General features: G+C 49.7%; 1 protein-coding gene across 2 annotated transcripts; it reads right to left on the bottom strand.

Moving 5' to 3' along the window:
- Positions 1 to 1,618: 1,618 nt before the first annotated feature.
- On the bottom strand, positions 1,619 to 16,455 carry FKBP3 (FKBP prolyl isomerase 3). 2 transcript variants are annotated; one of them, XM_078870416.1, is made up of 7 exons: positions 16,273 to 16,455; positions 9,728 to 9,829; positions 8,329 to 8,448; positions 4,449 to 4,584; positions 3,630 to 3,697; positions 3,164 to 3,261; positions 1,619 to 2,154 (listed from the first exon to the last, which is right to left on the bottom strand). In XM_078870416.1, exons 1-7 carry the CDS (start codon positions 16,369 to 16,371, stop codon positions 2,100 to 2,102), a joined length of 678 nt encoding a protein of 225 aa, XP_078726542.1. In that variant the 5' UTR covers positions 16,372 to 16,455; the 3' UTR covers positions 1,619 to 2,099. The 2 variants fall into 2 exon arrangements, with proteins under 2 accessions (XP_078726542.1, XP_078726543.1); XM_078870417.1 differs by lacking the exon at positions 9,728 to 9,829.
- Positions 16,456 to 17,495: the final 1,040 nt, after the last annotated feature.

Genomic DNA, 17,495 nt, shown 5'->3' with positions numbered 1-17,495 from the left:
GGCAGCAGTCACATTGAAGGCGGCGGTAACGAAACTGCGGGGGCCCTTCATCGAGCAGTGGATAGACGGCGGCTGATGATAAGTGGAGCGGGTTCGTGTTTAGTTGTTCTACGCAACAGGATGACATTGCAAGTCTCGCGTGCAATGCAAACGACGGCGCGAGAGAGAACGCTCTCGCAAAGCGTGCGTCGGCTGAGAAACCGAGGGACACACGCAGGGAGAAAGGCGTAACAGCGCTCTGCACATGAGCCAACGTGTTGGTCGAATTTCATCAGCCCACAGTGACGCCAACGGCGCTTCCTTGTGGCATGCGGCCGCGGTGGCTCGGAGATATACAGGTCGTGGCTTCGATTCCGACCCTGACGCCTGCTGCTGTATATTTGGAGTTTGCGTGTCTCTCTCTCATCATCATTATCACGGTGGCTAGATGTAAACTACCTCGCCTGGTATACAGGAGGTCGTGAGTTCGATTCCGATTGTATATTTTGAGTGTGCGTCTGTCTCTCCCCGTGGTCGTGTGGATTGTTCTCTTGGGTCCTCCGGTTCCCCCCTCCACGATTGGAATCAACATGCGTTATGAGTATTTGGCCGCTATAAATGTCCACATGATGATGAGCCACTTCGTTGAGCTATCATTTGTGGCCAGGTCGCTTCTTAAACAAAAAGAGGTATACAGCTCAGTGGGCCTTACCTGGTAAAAAATAAAAACAAAGTTGTTAGTTTACTTGCGTTCCCGCAACGCCCACAACCGACCGCCGTGGACCCCTCTCTGAATCAATAGCGGCCCTTGCCCTCGGCTCCAGCGAAACATTGCACCGTAACGATGACTAAGGATATAAATTTGTCCAAATACTGCTCGACTGCACAATAGTACAGACGGACAAGTATCCGATTCGCTACGCAAGCGTAACTTCAGCCGAGAGCCATAGGCTAATGTACTAAGCTGATAATAGCTGGCACACACGGCCAAATATTGGTCCAGAATACCCATTAGGTGATGGGACCACAAGGCTATATATTCTCGGTTCTTTCGAAAGAACCAAGAATATGAATCCCTGCAGTCACGAAAGCTTCAAATCAAAATTTGACCGCAAGGCTATTTTTACATTGCGAAACAGACCATTGCCTTATTAATTTATCCGCAATCCACCTGCACAGTGCATGAAAAACATTGCCAAAACACTGCAGCTGTTGAAACCGGCACATTTACCTGCACAAAGCTTTTAGACACAAAGCTTTAGACTGCACGTTCACTCGAGGGTTCTCACACAAGTCACTGGGTAGAGCAAAGACTCGATGCAGGGTGTGGTCCCAGTGCAACAGACATCGCACTAACAGGTCACTGTTGCGAATGAGACCCAGGTCACTCTTGCAAATGAGACCCAAGTGAATCTTGCAAATGAGGCCCAGATCACTCTTGCAAATGAGACCCAGCCGACTCTTGCAAATGAGACATAGGTTACTCTTACGAACGAGAATCATCCACATCTCTCAAGTTTTCAACTTCTAATGTATCGCGTTAAGCCCAATGTGGCATTCGACGATCCCCAAAAGTGTCGAGTGAAGGGTCACCAAACGACGGAAAAAAAATTGTACCGACGAACACGCGTTAACGCGGTGTGTTTCATGGGCAATTTATTATTCAACCTCCGCGTGAAACAACTCCCACAAGCCCCAACGTCGGGCGGCTTGGCGAGGTTTGCCGCGCCATTTATACTAAACCACGGAGTCAACATAAACTCGCCAAACATGCAGACCACCAAGACTGAAGTACGGCGGTTTTACTTGTGGACGACCAAAACACACACACACCACGCGCGCTTGCTGCGATATCTCTGTATGCATTCAAAAGCTTACGGATCTTCAGAGTCCAAGGCATCCTCATACTGAAGTCCAGCAACAAGCCAAGTCAAAGGATCAGCCGCTAGGGTTGAACCCCCAGTCACGGTGAAAGATGCAGCTTAATTCACTGCTCAGGTGAGAGAGAATTTGACCAGCCTGTAAAAGCTTGTTCATTTGTAAAAAGTGTGATTCGGAGATAGTGTGTTTGTGTTTTTTTTCTTCCGTGAAACAGTGGGGTGGGCTCTCTCTTCTGGCTTTCACTGAACGTCCACCAGCTCCACTTCAAAAATCAACTTTGCATTTGGCGGAATCCTGCGAAGGGAGTTAAGGAAGTAGGAACATCGAAGGGTTATACGTGTGTCACCGCGCAGGTCAACGTCGGGGCCGCGTGCACTCGCATCGTCTGCGATTGACACCGTTCCGCTCATCCAGAACGATGCAGTTATACGTCCGATGAAAGGCGTGCTATTACTTATTTGCGTCTTTCTACCCCCGGTTCAACCTACATTGAACCAGCACCTCCGATTAGCACGGTCAGCTACGTACGGTGCGAAAGAAGTTCAACGTACATACAGTACATGACCGATACGCAAGGGTGGACCTCTTCGTCTTCTTGATTTGACGGATCATCACAATTCACTGGTGAATGGTAGCACCTTTATTGGCTGTCGCGGTGACGTGAACCCATTACGTAAACAAAAGGAACTGAGAAAGATCAGTTCTTACACCTTAAATTCAATGCATCTATCGTGAGCTTAAAAATGGTGGTAATTATGATGAATTCACGCATCGTTCCACACTTATTACACGTTTGCACCGTGATGCAATTGAAGCAGTGTCCTAACATTAATCATCGCTGGCTTCGCTGTTGAATCTTTTCACGGAGATGCAACATCGCATGCCGTCAAACACAAACAACAGCATACACTGCAGTACACACAAGCGCAAAGACAAAGATCCCCCGTATAGCCTTAACAGGTCTGTTGAGGCAAGTGCTGTTAAGCGAGCACCTATGAAGGCCAGCACGGCACATGAGGGGGTGGGTGACAAGCACCACACCCGGCTGCCTTTGTCTTCAGAACGGCAATGTTTACACATTGTACCAGGTACTCATTTGAGGCTGAGTCGACCTCCGGAAAGTCCAGGACCGGTTCAGATAATCATCACTGATGTTGGTGGTCGTGGCCACGATTGTGAATCGAACTCGGCTCTCTGGGTTCGGAGCGCAGCGCGCTAACCACTACACTACCGCTCCCCGTACGCGTGCACGCCCACAAACACACACACACTCCCGTACGCAAACAAGAACCAAAAAGGATACTTGGCATCTGGCATGCCCTTCCTGCCATAAGCCCACTCAGGCTCGATCTCCAAGCGCACCTTCTCACCCTTGCTCATGGTCAACAACGCCTCGTCCCACTGAGGTGGAAACACAGGGACAATGGTGACGGGGGGGGGGGCAGAAGGCGAGGGGGAACACATGACCCCGATTAGCAGGGTGCAAAAGAATTTCAACATACATATGTATGGGACTCATTTTTATATTCTTGGTTCTTTCGGTAAAGTCACGTAGAAGGGAAATAACACAATAATAAAAATATTAAACAATACAAATTCTCACGACGTTTCGACTGCTACACAAGCAATCATCATGAGCTGTGAAATCCACAGCAAGAAAATAAAAAAATCAAAACGGGACTCATTTTGTTAGGTTTCAACGGCAATGTGGAAACTAACTTCGTGACGTAAGAAGCTGCGCAGTGACCCTGGGCAACCGGTGAACTTACCCCGCGGATGACTCTGCCCAACCCAACTTTAAACGACAGCGGCTTGGTGGCTTTTTTCTTTTTGGCACCTGCAAGAAATTCACGCACCGTCAAAATAGTCAAGGGAATTGCTTCACCCCGTCACCTTAACAGTCACGCATATGCAACCAACGAGTCGCACACGATCACAATGCTCGTCAGCTGCTTCTTGTCAGTGGGCTCGCTTAATAAAAATAGTAAATCATAGCCCTTTGTCAATCCACTCTGGGATGGAGGTCTCCCCACACCGCGTTGGTCGTGGGTGTTGTGAGACCATACTTCACGGCGCTGCTCAGCGCGGGTTGGTGAACATGGCGCACGGGACCAGTTCAGGTGTCGCACACCGCTGATCTTAGCCGTGGCTGGGAATTGAACTCGTGTTGCCGGGGTTCACACAGCAGTGCGCTGACGACTGTGGCACCGCGCACCACGATGGGCTTGTTTCCTGCTTAGAAATGAAGGTCATCCATCATTCTATTCAATGAATTATCAGGCCTCGGGGTCAAAATTGTTATCAAGAATCTTATTGTTTTTAACAATGGCGCATGTGACAGCCTCCCAGCATCGATTCTTCCAAACGCGACTCACTGCACGCGTCGTCTCGAACGTCCATCTTGAGAAAAGTGATCTTCATCGAAGAATTGCTTTATCGTTACACACCGACAACACAACAGTTTCTGCCGTCGTGAAAGGTGGCCGACGTCAAAACGTTCGGGAACACGAGTCGAATATCAGCGGTACCCTCCGCCAGCCGCGCGCGCATGCACACGCCTACGTGACGAGGGCGTAGCGGCGACGTACTGGTCGTGATGTTGGTGTCGAACACGGTACCGTCCACCAGCGTGCCAGTGTACCAGCAGGAAACCGTGTCCCCTTTACGCGGCACGGTCACCTTGTCGCCGCGCTTCAGCACCGACTTTGTGTACTTGGGTGGGCCCTGGCGAGACACAACGGACGACGCGAGTTGGCTCAAGGGCAAAACTTGTCGGCGGAACAAAATCTTTGCCCGAACCTCGAGGCCTCACTCATGACGGAGGGAAGATAATTATTTCCCCCGTGCCAGTCTACCGACAGAACGTTTAACGAATCGATCGGCCTCGATTGGGCGTCGCGCTTTCCTTGAAGTCGCCAGATAATTGTATCCACGCTCGCTCCGAGTCTGCACCGAGGATGAGCGACAAAAAAGTCAAACGGTGGCAATGCGGAGAGGTAATGAACGGATATGAACTATTGGTAAACGGTAAACAAAAGAAACTGTTGAAAGAGCAGAACAGTATCGTAAAAAAGTACATGCACACACACACAGATAAAAAAAACTATTTATACATTTATTGAAAACAAGAGAAAATGCTGGAAAAAAATACAAATCCTGGCTTAGAGACTATCAGAAGAAATCGGGACAAGTAAACAAAAGCTCAACGATAGGGCACTGTGAATGTACTCGGGTTGTAAACATAATTTTTTGCCATTTCTGAAAAAAAAAATGAACTGGTAAAATCCGGTTACCAGTTTGCCACACACACATAGAAATATCTCACAATGGGCGAGCAACAAAGGGAATTTCCACAGCGGTGTCAATGGTTAACGCACTGGGGATCTGCAATCCAGGGGTCGCCAGCCTGATCCCATCTCCCGCTTTGACAGCTGAAGAGTGGTGCAAAAGTGTCTTACATCCTACCCTCTTGCCTCTTCACCCAACAGAAAAATAAATGGGTACCGCCAGCCGATGGGCAGGTTTCGCTTGGGGTGAGGTAAAGTGTGGGCAGCACTAACCTCTTCCAAGACTCCTGATCAGGGGTGGAAGATTTGAAGCTTTCGTGACTGCAAGGAATCATACTCTTAGGTTTTTTCGGTAAAGTCACGTAGGTAGAAATAAAAAATAAAAGTAAAAAATAATAGAAATAAAATTATAAATCACGACGTTTCAGAGGCAACACAAGTCTCCGTCATCAGGTGGGATCGTCACAGCTAGATTTGCCGTATCAAGTGATAGAAATGTCTCACAATGGCCGACGGAGACTTGTGTTTGCCTCCGAAACGTCGTGATTTATAATTTTATTTCTATTATAATTTCTATTACTTTTATTATTCATTTTTTACCGACGTGACTTTACCGAAAAAACCTAAGAGTAGGGGTGGAAGAGTTGCTCAAAAACTCTAAAGAGAACTCCCTCTAGTTTAGGCCCACGACCAAATTTTGTGTTGACCTCTGCGGAACGCTTCGAGTGGAACACCTGGCTCTCGTGCTCCCACCACGAGGATGCCCGTTACTTGACAGCCGCACGGGAAGCCGCTCGACAACTTCACGCGATGACTCGAGAGGCACTCGAACTTTATCGGCACATGCGACGTATCGAGCAACAGAGCCACGAGGTTACCTCTCAAAGCCTATCCTGCGATGTTTCTTTTTTTCGAAGAAATAAAGTGTAAGCGTAAATTACGTGCACGCTTACATCATCCAGTTTTCCCAAAACATTTACCGTGATTCCTTGTTATTACCGTTAGTATGGCGAGGTATTGGTCGACGCGATGATGTATCGTCGAAGGCAAAGCCAGGTCGAATAAACATTTTGTCGTATAAAGCAATGGTGTATTGATGCATCAATTGTTGCATCATCATAAAGAAACGATTGAATAGATTGCTAAAATGTGTTCTTAATCTCGTCGTGAATAATTATCATGTTTATTTTGATTAACCATGTGAGAACTCATGAGACCAGGATAGTCTCATTTGCAAGAGCGAACCTGAGGTGTTAGTCCGCCTGTAGCGGGCGATGATTGCTATGTATCATCCAAATCGAGTCATTTGTGGAGCGATTTTCGAATCTGCCATATTTGGACTCGAGACACCGGCACAGAATGGCCTCCTCCTGCGTATGACGTCACGGGATCTTTAACATCCACTGGAAAGTGGACGGCGCGTGGTATCGTTACGGCTATTAGACAGCGTGGTATTAATCAGGGCTGCCCCCGGATCCAAACCCTCGAACCTCTGTAGCAAGCAGCGGAAACGATACCGCTACGCCAGGTCACCGCCAATATTTTCAACACGAAAAATAGCAGTCCTTTATTTACTCCGCAAACCTTGAGTAGTCGATTCTTAAGACTCACAATACATGCATTGAATCGCGCGTGTGAGAATCAATGACAATTGATCCAGTACGGCTTCACCTAACCCCACAGCCCCTATTGGCAGCTACATTCACCACACGATGAGATAATAACCGATTCCTGAATCGATTCTTGACCACGAAGCGCGACAATTCATCAAGTCGCTGGGCTAAACTAACCGCCGCACCTCTACTTACGAGGCTTTTTCTATTTTTCCGCTTAATGTACAATCTTTATTTTGCCCAGGTCATTTCAACAAAAAGCCGGAGCGTGTCAGCTGTATTTGAGTACTGGCACAAAACTCAGACAGCGTTGGATGCTGGGGACATCGCCGCTTTATCGTTCAAGCGCACACAAAGGGAAAAAAACACATATCCTGCCACATCACGATGATTCCTGCGAGTTCTCTGCAACAAAATATTGACAGAGTTTGCAAGTTAATCGGGGGGGGGGGGCGGGGGGGTAGGTTAAAAAACTGTTAAACTGTGCGAGAGAGCAAATCAACATTGCTCAGTGTGCACTGCCCATGCTATTGATCCACACGGACACTCGCCTTTCCCTCATCGGGGCGGTGACACGGGGCAGCCCGTTCGCCCCCGCACTTGTCGCACAAGTTCACGGTTTGAACCCAGCGGCCGCCCTGGTTATTTCTATTGGACCTTTTTGGCAGTATCAAAACGATTAAGAGGTTCAAACATTAAACTGATACCTTTTGCAAGGCATCAAGTGTGCATTAACTACACGTACTTGTGGCAAAACATGCAAACAAACATGCTCTGATAAATAACAAAGGCATTGTCTTTGAAATTGACTGGCCTACACCAAAGACAGCTTTCTTTATAGCCTGTACTGTTATCCTTTTGGCACACTCTGGTCTAACGCTGGTGGGACAAGGCCATAACGAAGGCTGCCGTGGCGAGTATCAATCATAACAATACTGCTACGCGCCGTCCGCTTCACTCACAGCAGACGTTAAAGATTCCTCTCTGTCATTCACGAGAGAAGGCCATTCATTGTGTGCCGGGCGATTGGGTCCATGTTGAAAAGAATTACCCTTGAATGACTCTATTGGGATCACACACCCCGGGTCATTCCAGCAAATGAGACTCATAAGTTCCGCCTGGTTAAACAAGTCCTTTCTCTGCTATGTATCAGTATAAAAAAAATGAATCCATTCACCCACAATCCACCAATTTATCCACTTGACTATACATCCACCTATTGCGTTCTCCCATCCAATCACACAAATCACCCATCTACAAACCCTCCGATCCACTAACACACCCACCAACCCATATATCAAATCACCCATCCATCCGCAAACCCACCTACCTATTCAATAACCCACCCATTCATGCATTCACCTACCCACTCATCCTCTCCCCCACAAATCCATTTGCCAACCCACCCATCCCTATACCCCATATATATAACCAGCCCTTATCGTGCATGTGCAGAGGCCATCATGAGAAACACTAACTCCGTCGTCGCCTGCAACGCACGTTTAATTTATGAGTGTCGCCCTCTGCTGTGACTGACGACGTTGGCAGTGTGTGGGTACAAGTGCTACCTCTTCCACCGGTGCCTCTGCCGCCGCCACCGCCGTCACCACCTCCTCCGCCGCGCCGGCGTCCTTCACGTCCTTGGCCTGGCCGGACGCCTCCTTCGCCGCAACCTCCCCTCGGAAACTCTGTGGGGGGTGTGGGAGGGTGTTGGGTGTGGGGGGAGGTAGCGGTGGGGGGGGGGGGGCACGGGCATTGGTGTGAGGGCGAGCGAAGCGGACGCAAAATCTCAACAGCCACGCTGACCACCACGGCAGGCACGGCAGATATTTACCGTCATCGTTAGTATCACCGTCGTGGGTCAGCAATGATCAACCCGCTGCTGGATGAAGACCCCTCCTCAAGTCGTCGCTCGTGTTCTCGCGATGTAACGATCTGTCTAGATCCTGCGCATGGTTTTATTTCATCGCTCCATCTCCGTGGTCTTACGTCCTCTCGGGCAAATGCAGCATTTTTTTCACGGCAGGTCGCAGGTGACGATGCCGCTGCTAATTCCAAAAAACTGCGAAACCTGCTGTTCACCGCTGCGCAAGCTGCCCTAGCGCTGCTACCAACCGCACTAACATATGGCCATGCCGCGATTACAAATAGAAAGCTCCCCATTGCAGGCGCTACCTGTGCTGTGCTCGACAAATTTCGGCGACGTTAGTTTGGCACTTTGCCGAACATCGATGGCTGCCTCGTGGTGTGTGGCGAGTTCTGGCGATGCGAGAAAAACACAAACTTGAAAACTCTCTTTTGTTTGCAAATCCGTAAACCATGTGCGTGCAGCATGGAGACAAACAATGGCCCCTGTATACACTACGACTATGTTTATTTTACCAAGTAAGGCCCACTGTGCTATATAGCTATTTTTCAGAAGCGACCTGTCCACAAATGATACCCCAACGAAGTGGCTAATCTAGAAATGTATAGCAAACCAAATACTCAAAAGGCATGTTGATTCTAAATGTGGAGGGAAAAAACGGAAGACCGGGAGAAAAATCCACGCGACCACGGGGAGAACATGCAAACTCAAAATATACAGCAGGCATCAGGGTCGGGATCGAACCCACGACCGCCTGTAAACCAGACGAGGTAGTTAACATCTCGCGACCGTGGCGCCCTCCGACTGTCAAGGCGAGCGCTGTTAGCAAGTCTGGCATGGCATACAAGGGGGTGATGTGGCCTCCACCACGGCTAGCCATCCGCCTTTGTCCACCCCGTGCTGAAGTCTACAAGCTGCACCAAATACTCAACATCGAGGCTGAATCAACCTACGGGAGACCCTAGAACCGAGTAAAATATTCATCGTGAATGTTAGCTGCGTGCAGCAACTGAACTCGGAGGAGCCAGGTTCATAGCGAAGTGTGCTAACCACCGTACCAGCGCTCCTCACATGTGTGCCAAGTTTTTGTGTATGCGTACCTTTGTGTCAAACAGTAGGGCATAAGCCTGGGCCAAGTGCTCTTTCTTTGCCGTTTTGGCCACATTCTTCAGGTTCCCCAGCAACTTCTGCTCTGCAAGGAACTGCAGAGATTGCGCATCAACAGTCAGAACGCACAACCGCAACACTCTCAGTCAAACTACGCACAAAACAAGCGGCAGTTATTTTGCAATTCGGTTTCATAATTTTTGGACAGCTGCCTAAAATAAAAAAGGACACAATTTCAACTCTTTTCAGCCACTGGGCCTCACTGACATTGTACAGAATATATGCAGGAATGCAAAGCACTCTGGAACTTCCTGTTATCCTTTTACTGTGACTTGTTGCGTATGTCTGTGGTCTTTTTTGTTGATGAAACCCGATTTAAGAGCTACTTGGCTCACAGCGTAATAAAAACTAACTGAAACTGAACTGTCTAAATCGCATGTATTACATTTAATGATTCACAAATGAGATGTTTTACAGCAACGGTCCTCAAAAAAACTGGAAAAGGACGTTTAGGAGCTTTACAATCATTTCACATTCTCATGGCCAGCAAAGCTATGCGTTCCTACGCTTGTTCGTAAAGCAAGCATTGCGAAGCAGAGCATTCACCAAGACATGATGATGGGACAACGCTCGGGCAGTGGGACTCTAACGAGGCAGGCGTGCGGATGGACAGGCAAGCCAAAGAGCCCAAAGCGAGAGTTGGGAATTGTAACAAAAACGCAGCAGATTCCTCGTGCAAAACCCACGGGACTGGGCAAAGAGGGCCACGGCTAAAACGATTGATTTACACAGGACTGAAAGCGTTTATAATGCAGGGAAATTCCCCACAGATGGCCCAAAACGGTGGAGTCTCACAGCAGTGGTTGGTCGCCGAGACGATGTACACTGGGCGTAAGCACACCGACTTTGGAACAAGGCCAGCTGTGCTTGTGTCCAAAGTCGTGTACTTGTACATGAAGCTGGCCTTCGCCTACATCCCCACCAGCGTAATGCACAAATGTGTTGCTTGTGTAATGCGGGCGTAAGCGACCTTCCGGAGGTGACGTCACGGGGGGTGGAGTCATGTGACGTGGGGGTAAGGTTCGGGGCTTTAAGCGGGTAAACCGGAAGGGGAAGGCAGTCGGGGTGTGAGCGGAAAAGAGTGAGGCCACGCGGGCAAGTGTGGAGAAGGGGGGGCGCCGACGGCGATCGGGAGCCAACCCCGAAGATAAGAGCAAGCTGCGGAGTGGTGTGCAGCTGGGGAGGAGACAGCCAGGAGGGCTGCGAGTTGGAGGCAGCGGTGTGGCTGCCAGGAGGAGCTGCGGAGAGAGAGAGAGAGGGGGCTGCTTGATAGAGGCAGCGGTGTGGCTGCCAGGAGGAGCTGCGGAGGGAGAGAGAGAGAGCAAGAAGCTGTGAGAGCTGCGGAGGGAGAAGAGCAGCAGAGAGTACAGCCAAGGGGGGCTGTGTGAGAGGAACAGCAGCGGAGCTGCTGTTGGGGATCGGGCCGACATTGGAGTCAGCACCGTGGAGAAGCTACAGAGTAAAGACAGCCGTGTGGGTGTACAGCACGAACCGAATAATAAAGGACACTGAGCCAGACATCGTGGTCCAGTCGTTTATTACACTTGTATCAGACCAGCATGGTGAAATATGGTCAAACAAACCCCATGACCGGCCACGGGGCAAGGAGACCCTCAGTGGACAGGCATAGGGTTACATTTTATTTTTGTATTCCTATTCAAATTGATCTACATCCAATATTTTAATTAAGTTCTAATGGCGTGATGTCATTGATATCAATGCCATGTCATTGTATTTTTTTGTATTGCACTTATCAAAAGACAATGATCCCCCATATAGCCTGAACAGACTGTTGGGGCAAGTGCCGTTCGCGAGCACCTTTGAAGGCCGGCACGGCACACGAGGGGGTGGGTGGCCAACACCGCGCCCGGCCGCCTTTGTCTCCCCGGTGGTAATGTTTACACACCGCACCAGGCACCCATTTGAGGCCGAGTCAACCTAGGGGAGGCCCCAGATCGGTTCAGATAATTGTCACCGGTGTTGGCCATGAACGGGAATCGAACTCAGGTCGCCGGGTTCGTAGCGCAGTGCGCTAACCGCTACCCTGCCCCACTTATCACTATCAACCTCGCCACCATTGTCATTGATGCAAAGCGCTGTGGTATTTTATGAAAGGCGCTGCTATATCAGCTGTAATTATTACCGTCGTGGTGGTCACTCCGCATAAACCTCGAGTGCAATTTCTGCAGAGGCGTGCTACACTTTTCCACCAGGGGGCGCCGCAGCACAAGTTAAATCATTTGCCATTCACGACAACAGTTTACATCACAATATTTTGCCTAAAATTAGAATAAAGCCAATCTAGATTTTAAGTTTTCGTGACTGCAGGGATCCATACTCTTTGGTTCTTTCGGTAAAGCCGCCGTAGGTATAATAAAGCCACGCAGTATAATAAAGCTAAGAATATGAATCCTTGCAGTCACGAAAGCTTCAAATCTAGAATTAATGCACTGCCCGTTGAAAGCCTCCTCTACGCCATATCGATCACGGGACATTGTGTGACCATGCCTCACCGCACTGTCCGGTGTGAGCTTGTGAAGAGCCGTGACTGGGAATTAAACTCTCAAGCCCGGCGGCCGGGATCAAAGCAGCGCTCCCCCCAAGTGGCAGTGTATGTATGTTGAACTTCTTTCGCACCGTACGTAGCCAACCGTGCAAATCGTAGATGCGGGAGGGGGGGGTAAGCACCAGAAACTAAACAGTGTACTGCAGTCAACCAACACGTACGGCTGGTTTAGCAATCCACTGGTTTGGCAATCCTCCCCACACCCTGCTGGATCGCCGGGTATAAATTAGTCTATACTTCACCACGGTGGTCAGAGTGCGGCTTGATTGAGATGAAACACAGCAACGATGCCAATATGTGCTGTGCTGCACTGCCCTCTGCTGACAGCGGCGGCGTAGATGTTAGCGCTACGCTGCACTGCGAACCAGGCGATCCCATATCGATTCCCACTCACGGCCAACAATCTGAACCGGTACTGGGCCTCCCCTAGGTGTAAACATCGCCGCTAGGGAGACAAAGGCGGCCGGGCGTGGTGTTGGCCACCCACCCCCTTGTGTGCTGTGCCGGCCTTCATAGATGCTCGCTAACAGCACTTGCCCCAATAGTCTGTTACAGGCTATAAAGTAAATTTTTTTTTGGTCGTGTCTGCTTACAGCACGAGTCAACATGAGTGTATAGACAGTGTAGAAGCCACAATGCCCCCTATGCTCCAAGTGGCACGGTCGAAATTTGTGGTGTGATGCAATTCATATACCAAATGTCTTGTTGTTGAAATAGTAGCCAAAAAAAACCATAGTTGTCAATTATTGCAGCAAACACCAAAGTCCAAAATAAGCTGTGGTGGTGTAGGCCTGTAACCCAGATGTCTGGAGGCAAGGGTTGGTGGTTCACGCAGGTTTGCAAACAACCCCCCCCCAAAACCCTGTGAGGTGGGCAGGTGGCGACAGTCCTGTGAGTGGGTTCGAGAAGCTTTCTGTGCAGGTCCCTGTGTGCCATCTCAAAGGCTCCAGGGCCTACCTTGGCTCCTCCCACCCTCAACCAGTATATATACAAGGACTCTTTTCTTGGAATTTCTCTTACTTGATACAGCTATCGTGCTGTGACGGTTCCACCTGAAGACAGAGGCTTGTGTTGCCTCCGAAACGTCGTGATTTTTATTTTATTTGTATTTTACTTTTTTATTTTACTTTTATTCATTTTAATTTTTTACCTACGTGACTTAACCGAAAAAACCTAAGAATATTTAGCCATCTCTCTCGTTTGTGTGGGGTTTCTCTGGGTGCGTCACTTACCTCTGACATAAACAAAAACGTAAAATGTCAGTTAAGCCGGATCCCCCCATCTGAAAATTTATACTCAAGACTCAGGCTGTCCTAAAGGAAATACACAAACGCAGAGGGGCAGACCTGGTCATGGCCACTGGTGGAGCCAGTGGGGTGGGGTGGCACGTGCCCCCCCCCCAAATGATCCGATCGAAATCCCTCATTTCGATCGGATCATTGGGGTTTATGAGTAATAAATCGGCATTTTTCGACCCCCACTGCCACTGTGCAGCATAATATTTATGTGCCAGGGAATCTATGAGATGATGGACAATAGTCTGCGGGGCCGTCCATAAATGACGTCACTCGATTTTGGACGATTTTTGACTCCCCCGCCCCCCCCCCCTTCGTCACACGGCGTCACAAAAAGTCAGACCCCCCCACCCCCCAAATATTACGTCACAAAGCTCTGCCCCCCCCCAAAAAAAAAACATGCTTCAAATCGCTTTAAACTATTGTCATTGTCATGCGTATTTAATGTGGCGCTGCACTCTGATGTTGTAGGAGAAAACATTTATTAAAACGTCTATTTAATTAAGTAGAACGTGTTGTCTATATTTATTTAAAGTTGCACATTTTGATGTGACGTCACATTTCTCAAACCCCCCCCCGCCCTCGTCACACATCGTCACAAATGTCTGACGTCCCGCACCTAGCGTGACGTCATTTATGGACGGCCCCTGAGTCCATAATTGGCAATAAGTAACGGCAAAGCAGCTATAAGTGACTCAGAGTTGTGCACAGTCGCGTATACAGTACGCCACTGATCACACCACGTGGTTCGAATTCGACCCTCGATCGATGGCTGGGCCATCGCCGCACACGCGTCGAATAAAAAGCAAGGCACAAGTCCTTACTTACTAACAACTCCTTACTTACTAACAACTCCTTACTCATTAACAACTTCTTACTCACTAACTCCTTACTCATATTATTAAGGTTTTTTCGGTAAAGTCACGTAGGTATTTTTTTTAATTAAAATTAATAAAAGTAAAATAAAATAAAAATCACGACGTTTCGGAGGCAACACAAGCTTCCGTCTTCAGGCGGAACCGTCACAGCACGATAGCTGTATAAAAAACCCTAAGAATATGAATCCTTGCAGTCACGAAAGCTTCAAATCTAGAACTCCTTACTCACTAACTACTCTATCATTTTTCATTGCTGGAGGGGTCGCCCGCCCCCTACCTGAAAATGCTGGCTCCGCCAATGGCCATGGCACCACTAACTCAGTGTCAGACATTTAGCTAATGGGCCGGTGTTGACACAATAGCATTCTAAACCTCAATCGAATAATGGGGGCAAACATCAATCTCCAAAAAAAAATCTACCGGGCATGCGTAACGTCGAAATCATTCGTCTGTGCATAAACGTGTATTTTAAGAGTGGGATTGGGCCACCAGAAGGTTGGATTCGCCAAGTCTGGGCCTCATCTTATGACCACCAATTCACCCTTGATGTCATGGCCCACCATGACACAGTGGCAAGATGTTAACCCCCCCTGACACCTGCCGCTGTTTATTTGGAGTTTGCACGTTCTCCCCGTGGTCGCGTGGATTTTTCTCCGGGTCCTCCCGTTTTTTTTTACTCCACATCGAACCCACGACCCTCCTGTATACCAGGCGAGGTAGTTAACACATTCCTGCGGAGGGAGCTGGTAGGAACGTTGGGTTGCTCGGTCAATGGCCAGGGTCAACGGCGGCGTGGTGTATTCCGCAAATATGCCCGACTGTGAGGGCGGGCACAAGCCGGCGTGAGTAGGTTAAACGTTGAGTTTTATAAGGGCACCACGGGTGACCAGCCCCTCCCTACCCAGCCCCTCCCACCCAGCCCCACCCACCCAGCCCCACCCACCCAGCCCCTCCCACCCCCACCCACCCAGCCCCTCCCTCCCCACCCAGCACCTCCCTGCACGACGGACGGACACAATAATCCCCTGTGGGCTGGTATAACCAGGAGGTTCCTACCAGTAACATTTCGCGTTACTGGTGATACCACGACCACCAACCCCACGCTGGCTGGCCATTGCTCAATCTCCTCTCAACAACGGCCGCCGATCGCCACTGAGTGGCAGTGACGTCACCACGGCACTTAAGATACCAGGCTAGGTGCACCTTGAGGCTTCGTCGTGTCTTAAGACTCGCTACTGGCAGATCATGGAATGACCCAGGTGCCACGTGGGTTACAATTGGCTGAGATGACCGGCAGAGGCACCACACGTGTCCTTGTACCAACTCGCTGCGTTTTATCCACCCGGCGCTCCGCTCGTTGTTGTGAGCGTCGCTCCCTCCCGCCTCCCAACCGCCCAGCAGCAGCGTCCTTCACGAGCCTCCAACCACAGAGGCCGATCCCTAAACGCCGCTAGGAGTCCAATCAGCTCCGCATCCTGCTGTGCCGCATCATGCCCCTTCCCTTTCACGACCGCCTTCGTCTCCCCCGAGTCGCGACGCTTAACACACCGCGCCAGGTGACTCATCCGAGGCCAAGTCGACCTCGAGAGAAGGGGCCACAGGTCACCCCCACCCCGGTTCAAGATAAATCGTCACTGGGTCATTTGACCGTGAGTGGCGATCGAACCGCGCGCGATTCACCGAACATCCACCATCCACCCCCCCGCCGCCGCCTCCGTCGTGATCGGTCCTTCACCCACCGCCTCGGAGGCGTGCTCCTGCAGGAACACGATCACGTCCTTCTTGCTCACGCCGTCGCCAGCCAGCTGCTCGGACGTCCACTGCCGCTCGGGTGCCATCGAGTGCGAAGGGAAGAGACGGACGGACAGACGCGGCCTCGTGTTCGGCCACCTTTTGATGATCGTGACGTCACGATCACGGAGCCTGACGCGGTTGGCTCGCGGTTTTGACGTCACTTCGACAGTTGTCGGTGTTTTGTGTTTATTATCGCGGTGACGTCACGCCGGTGTCTAGGCACCCGGGCGCGGTGACGTCACGACGCTATACCTTCGGGGGTGACGTGACGTTTATTCGCGTGGTGACGTCACAATGTTATATTTGCGTGGTGACGTCACGACGTTATAATCTTTGGGACTCGGATTTACGTTATTTTGCACTTTAAAACAAATACCTGTCAACCCCCGATCCGTGGCTACCTTATTACAGACCAATTCAGACCTTATTGGTCACCCCGCGCCCTTACAAATATCAACGTTCATCCTACAAAGTTCCATCACAAGGGAGAAACACAAATATATATTCTTGTGCCCGTATTGAAACGGATGTACGCCATATGGACCTGTAAACTCAATTTCCCTGTACAGGAATACGGGTAAACCGTGTGGGTTGACAGGGTATGAAGTAGATGTGTTCGTAAGTCCAACTTTTCTCCTGTCAATTCCAAACATGTTGTACGGCATACACATACAAAACACGGGGAATGGCTTTAAAAGTTGTATAATCTCCTGCAGTTGTAGATGCCACTGGTTCTTCACGTTCTGCAGTTGTAGATGCCACTGGTTCTTCACGTTCTGCAGTTGTAGATGTCACTGGTTATTCACGTTCTGCAAATGTAGATGCCACTGGTTCTTCACGTTCTGCAGATGTAGATGCCACTGGTTCTTCACGTTCTGCAGATGTAGATGCCACTGGTTCTTCACGTTCTGCAGATGTAGATGCCACTGGTTCTTCACGTTCTGTAGATGTAGATGCCACTGGTTCTTCACGTTCTGCAGATGTAGATGCCACTGGTTCTTCACGTTCTGTAGATGCCACTGGTTCTTCACGTTCTGCAGATGTAGATGCCACCACCGCCATCTATTGCGCGGCGGTTGAACTTACGACTCTCGGTCCGAACAGGCAACTGGACAAACGGACAGGTTCGTTCGTATCTCTGAAAGTGCGTAGGTCGAATGTTCGTAAG

Source organism: Lampetra fluviatilis, chromosome 30 (assembly GCF_964198595.1).
Source record: "Lampetra fluviatilis chromosome 30, kcLamFluv1.1, whole genome shotgun sequence".
NCBI classification, from domain to species: Eukaryota; Metazoa; Chordata; class Hyperoartia; order Petromyzontiformes; family Petromyzontidae; genus Lampetra; species Lampetra fluviatilis.
Note: the sequence above shows the minus strand (reverse complement) of the source record. Positions and strands in the feature narration are given on the sequence as shown.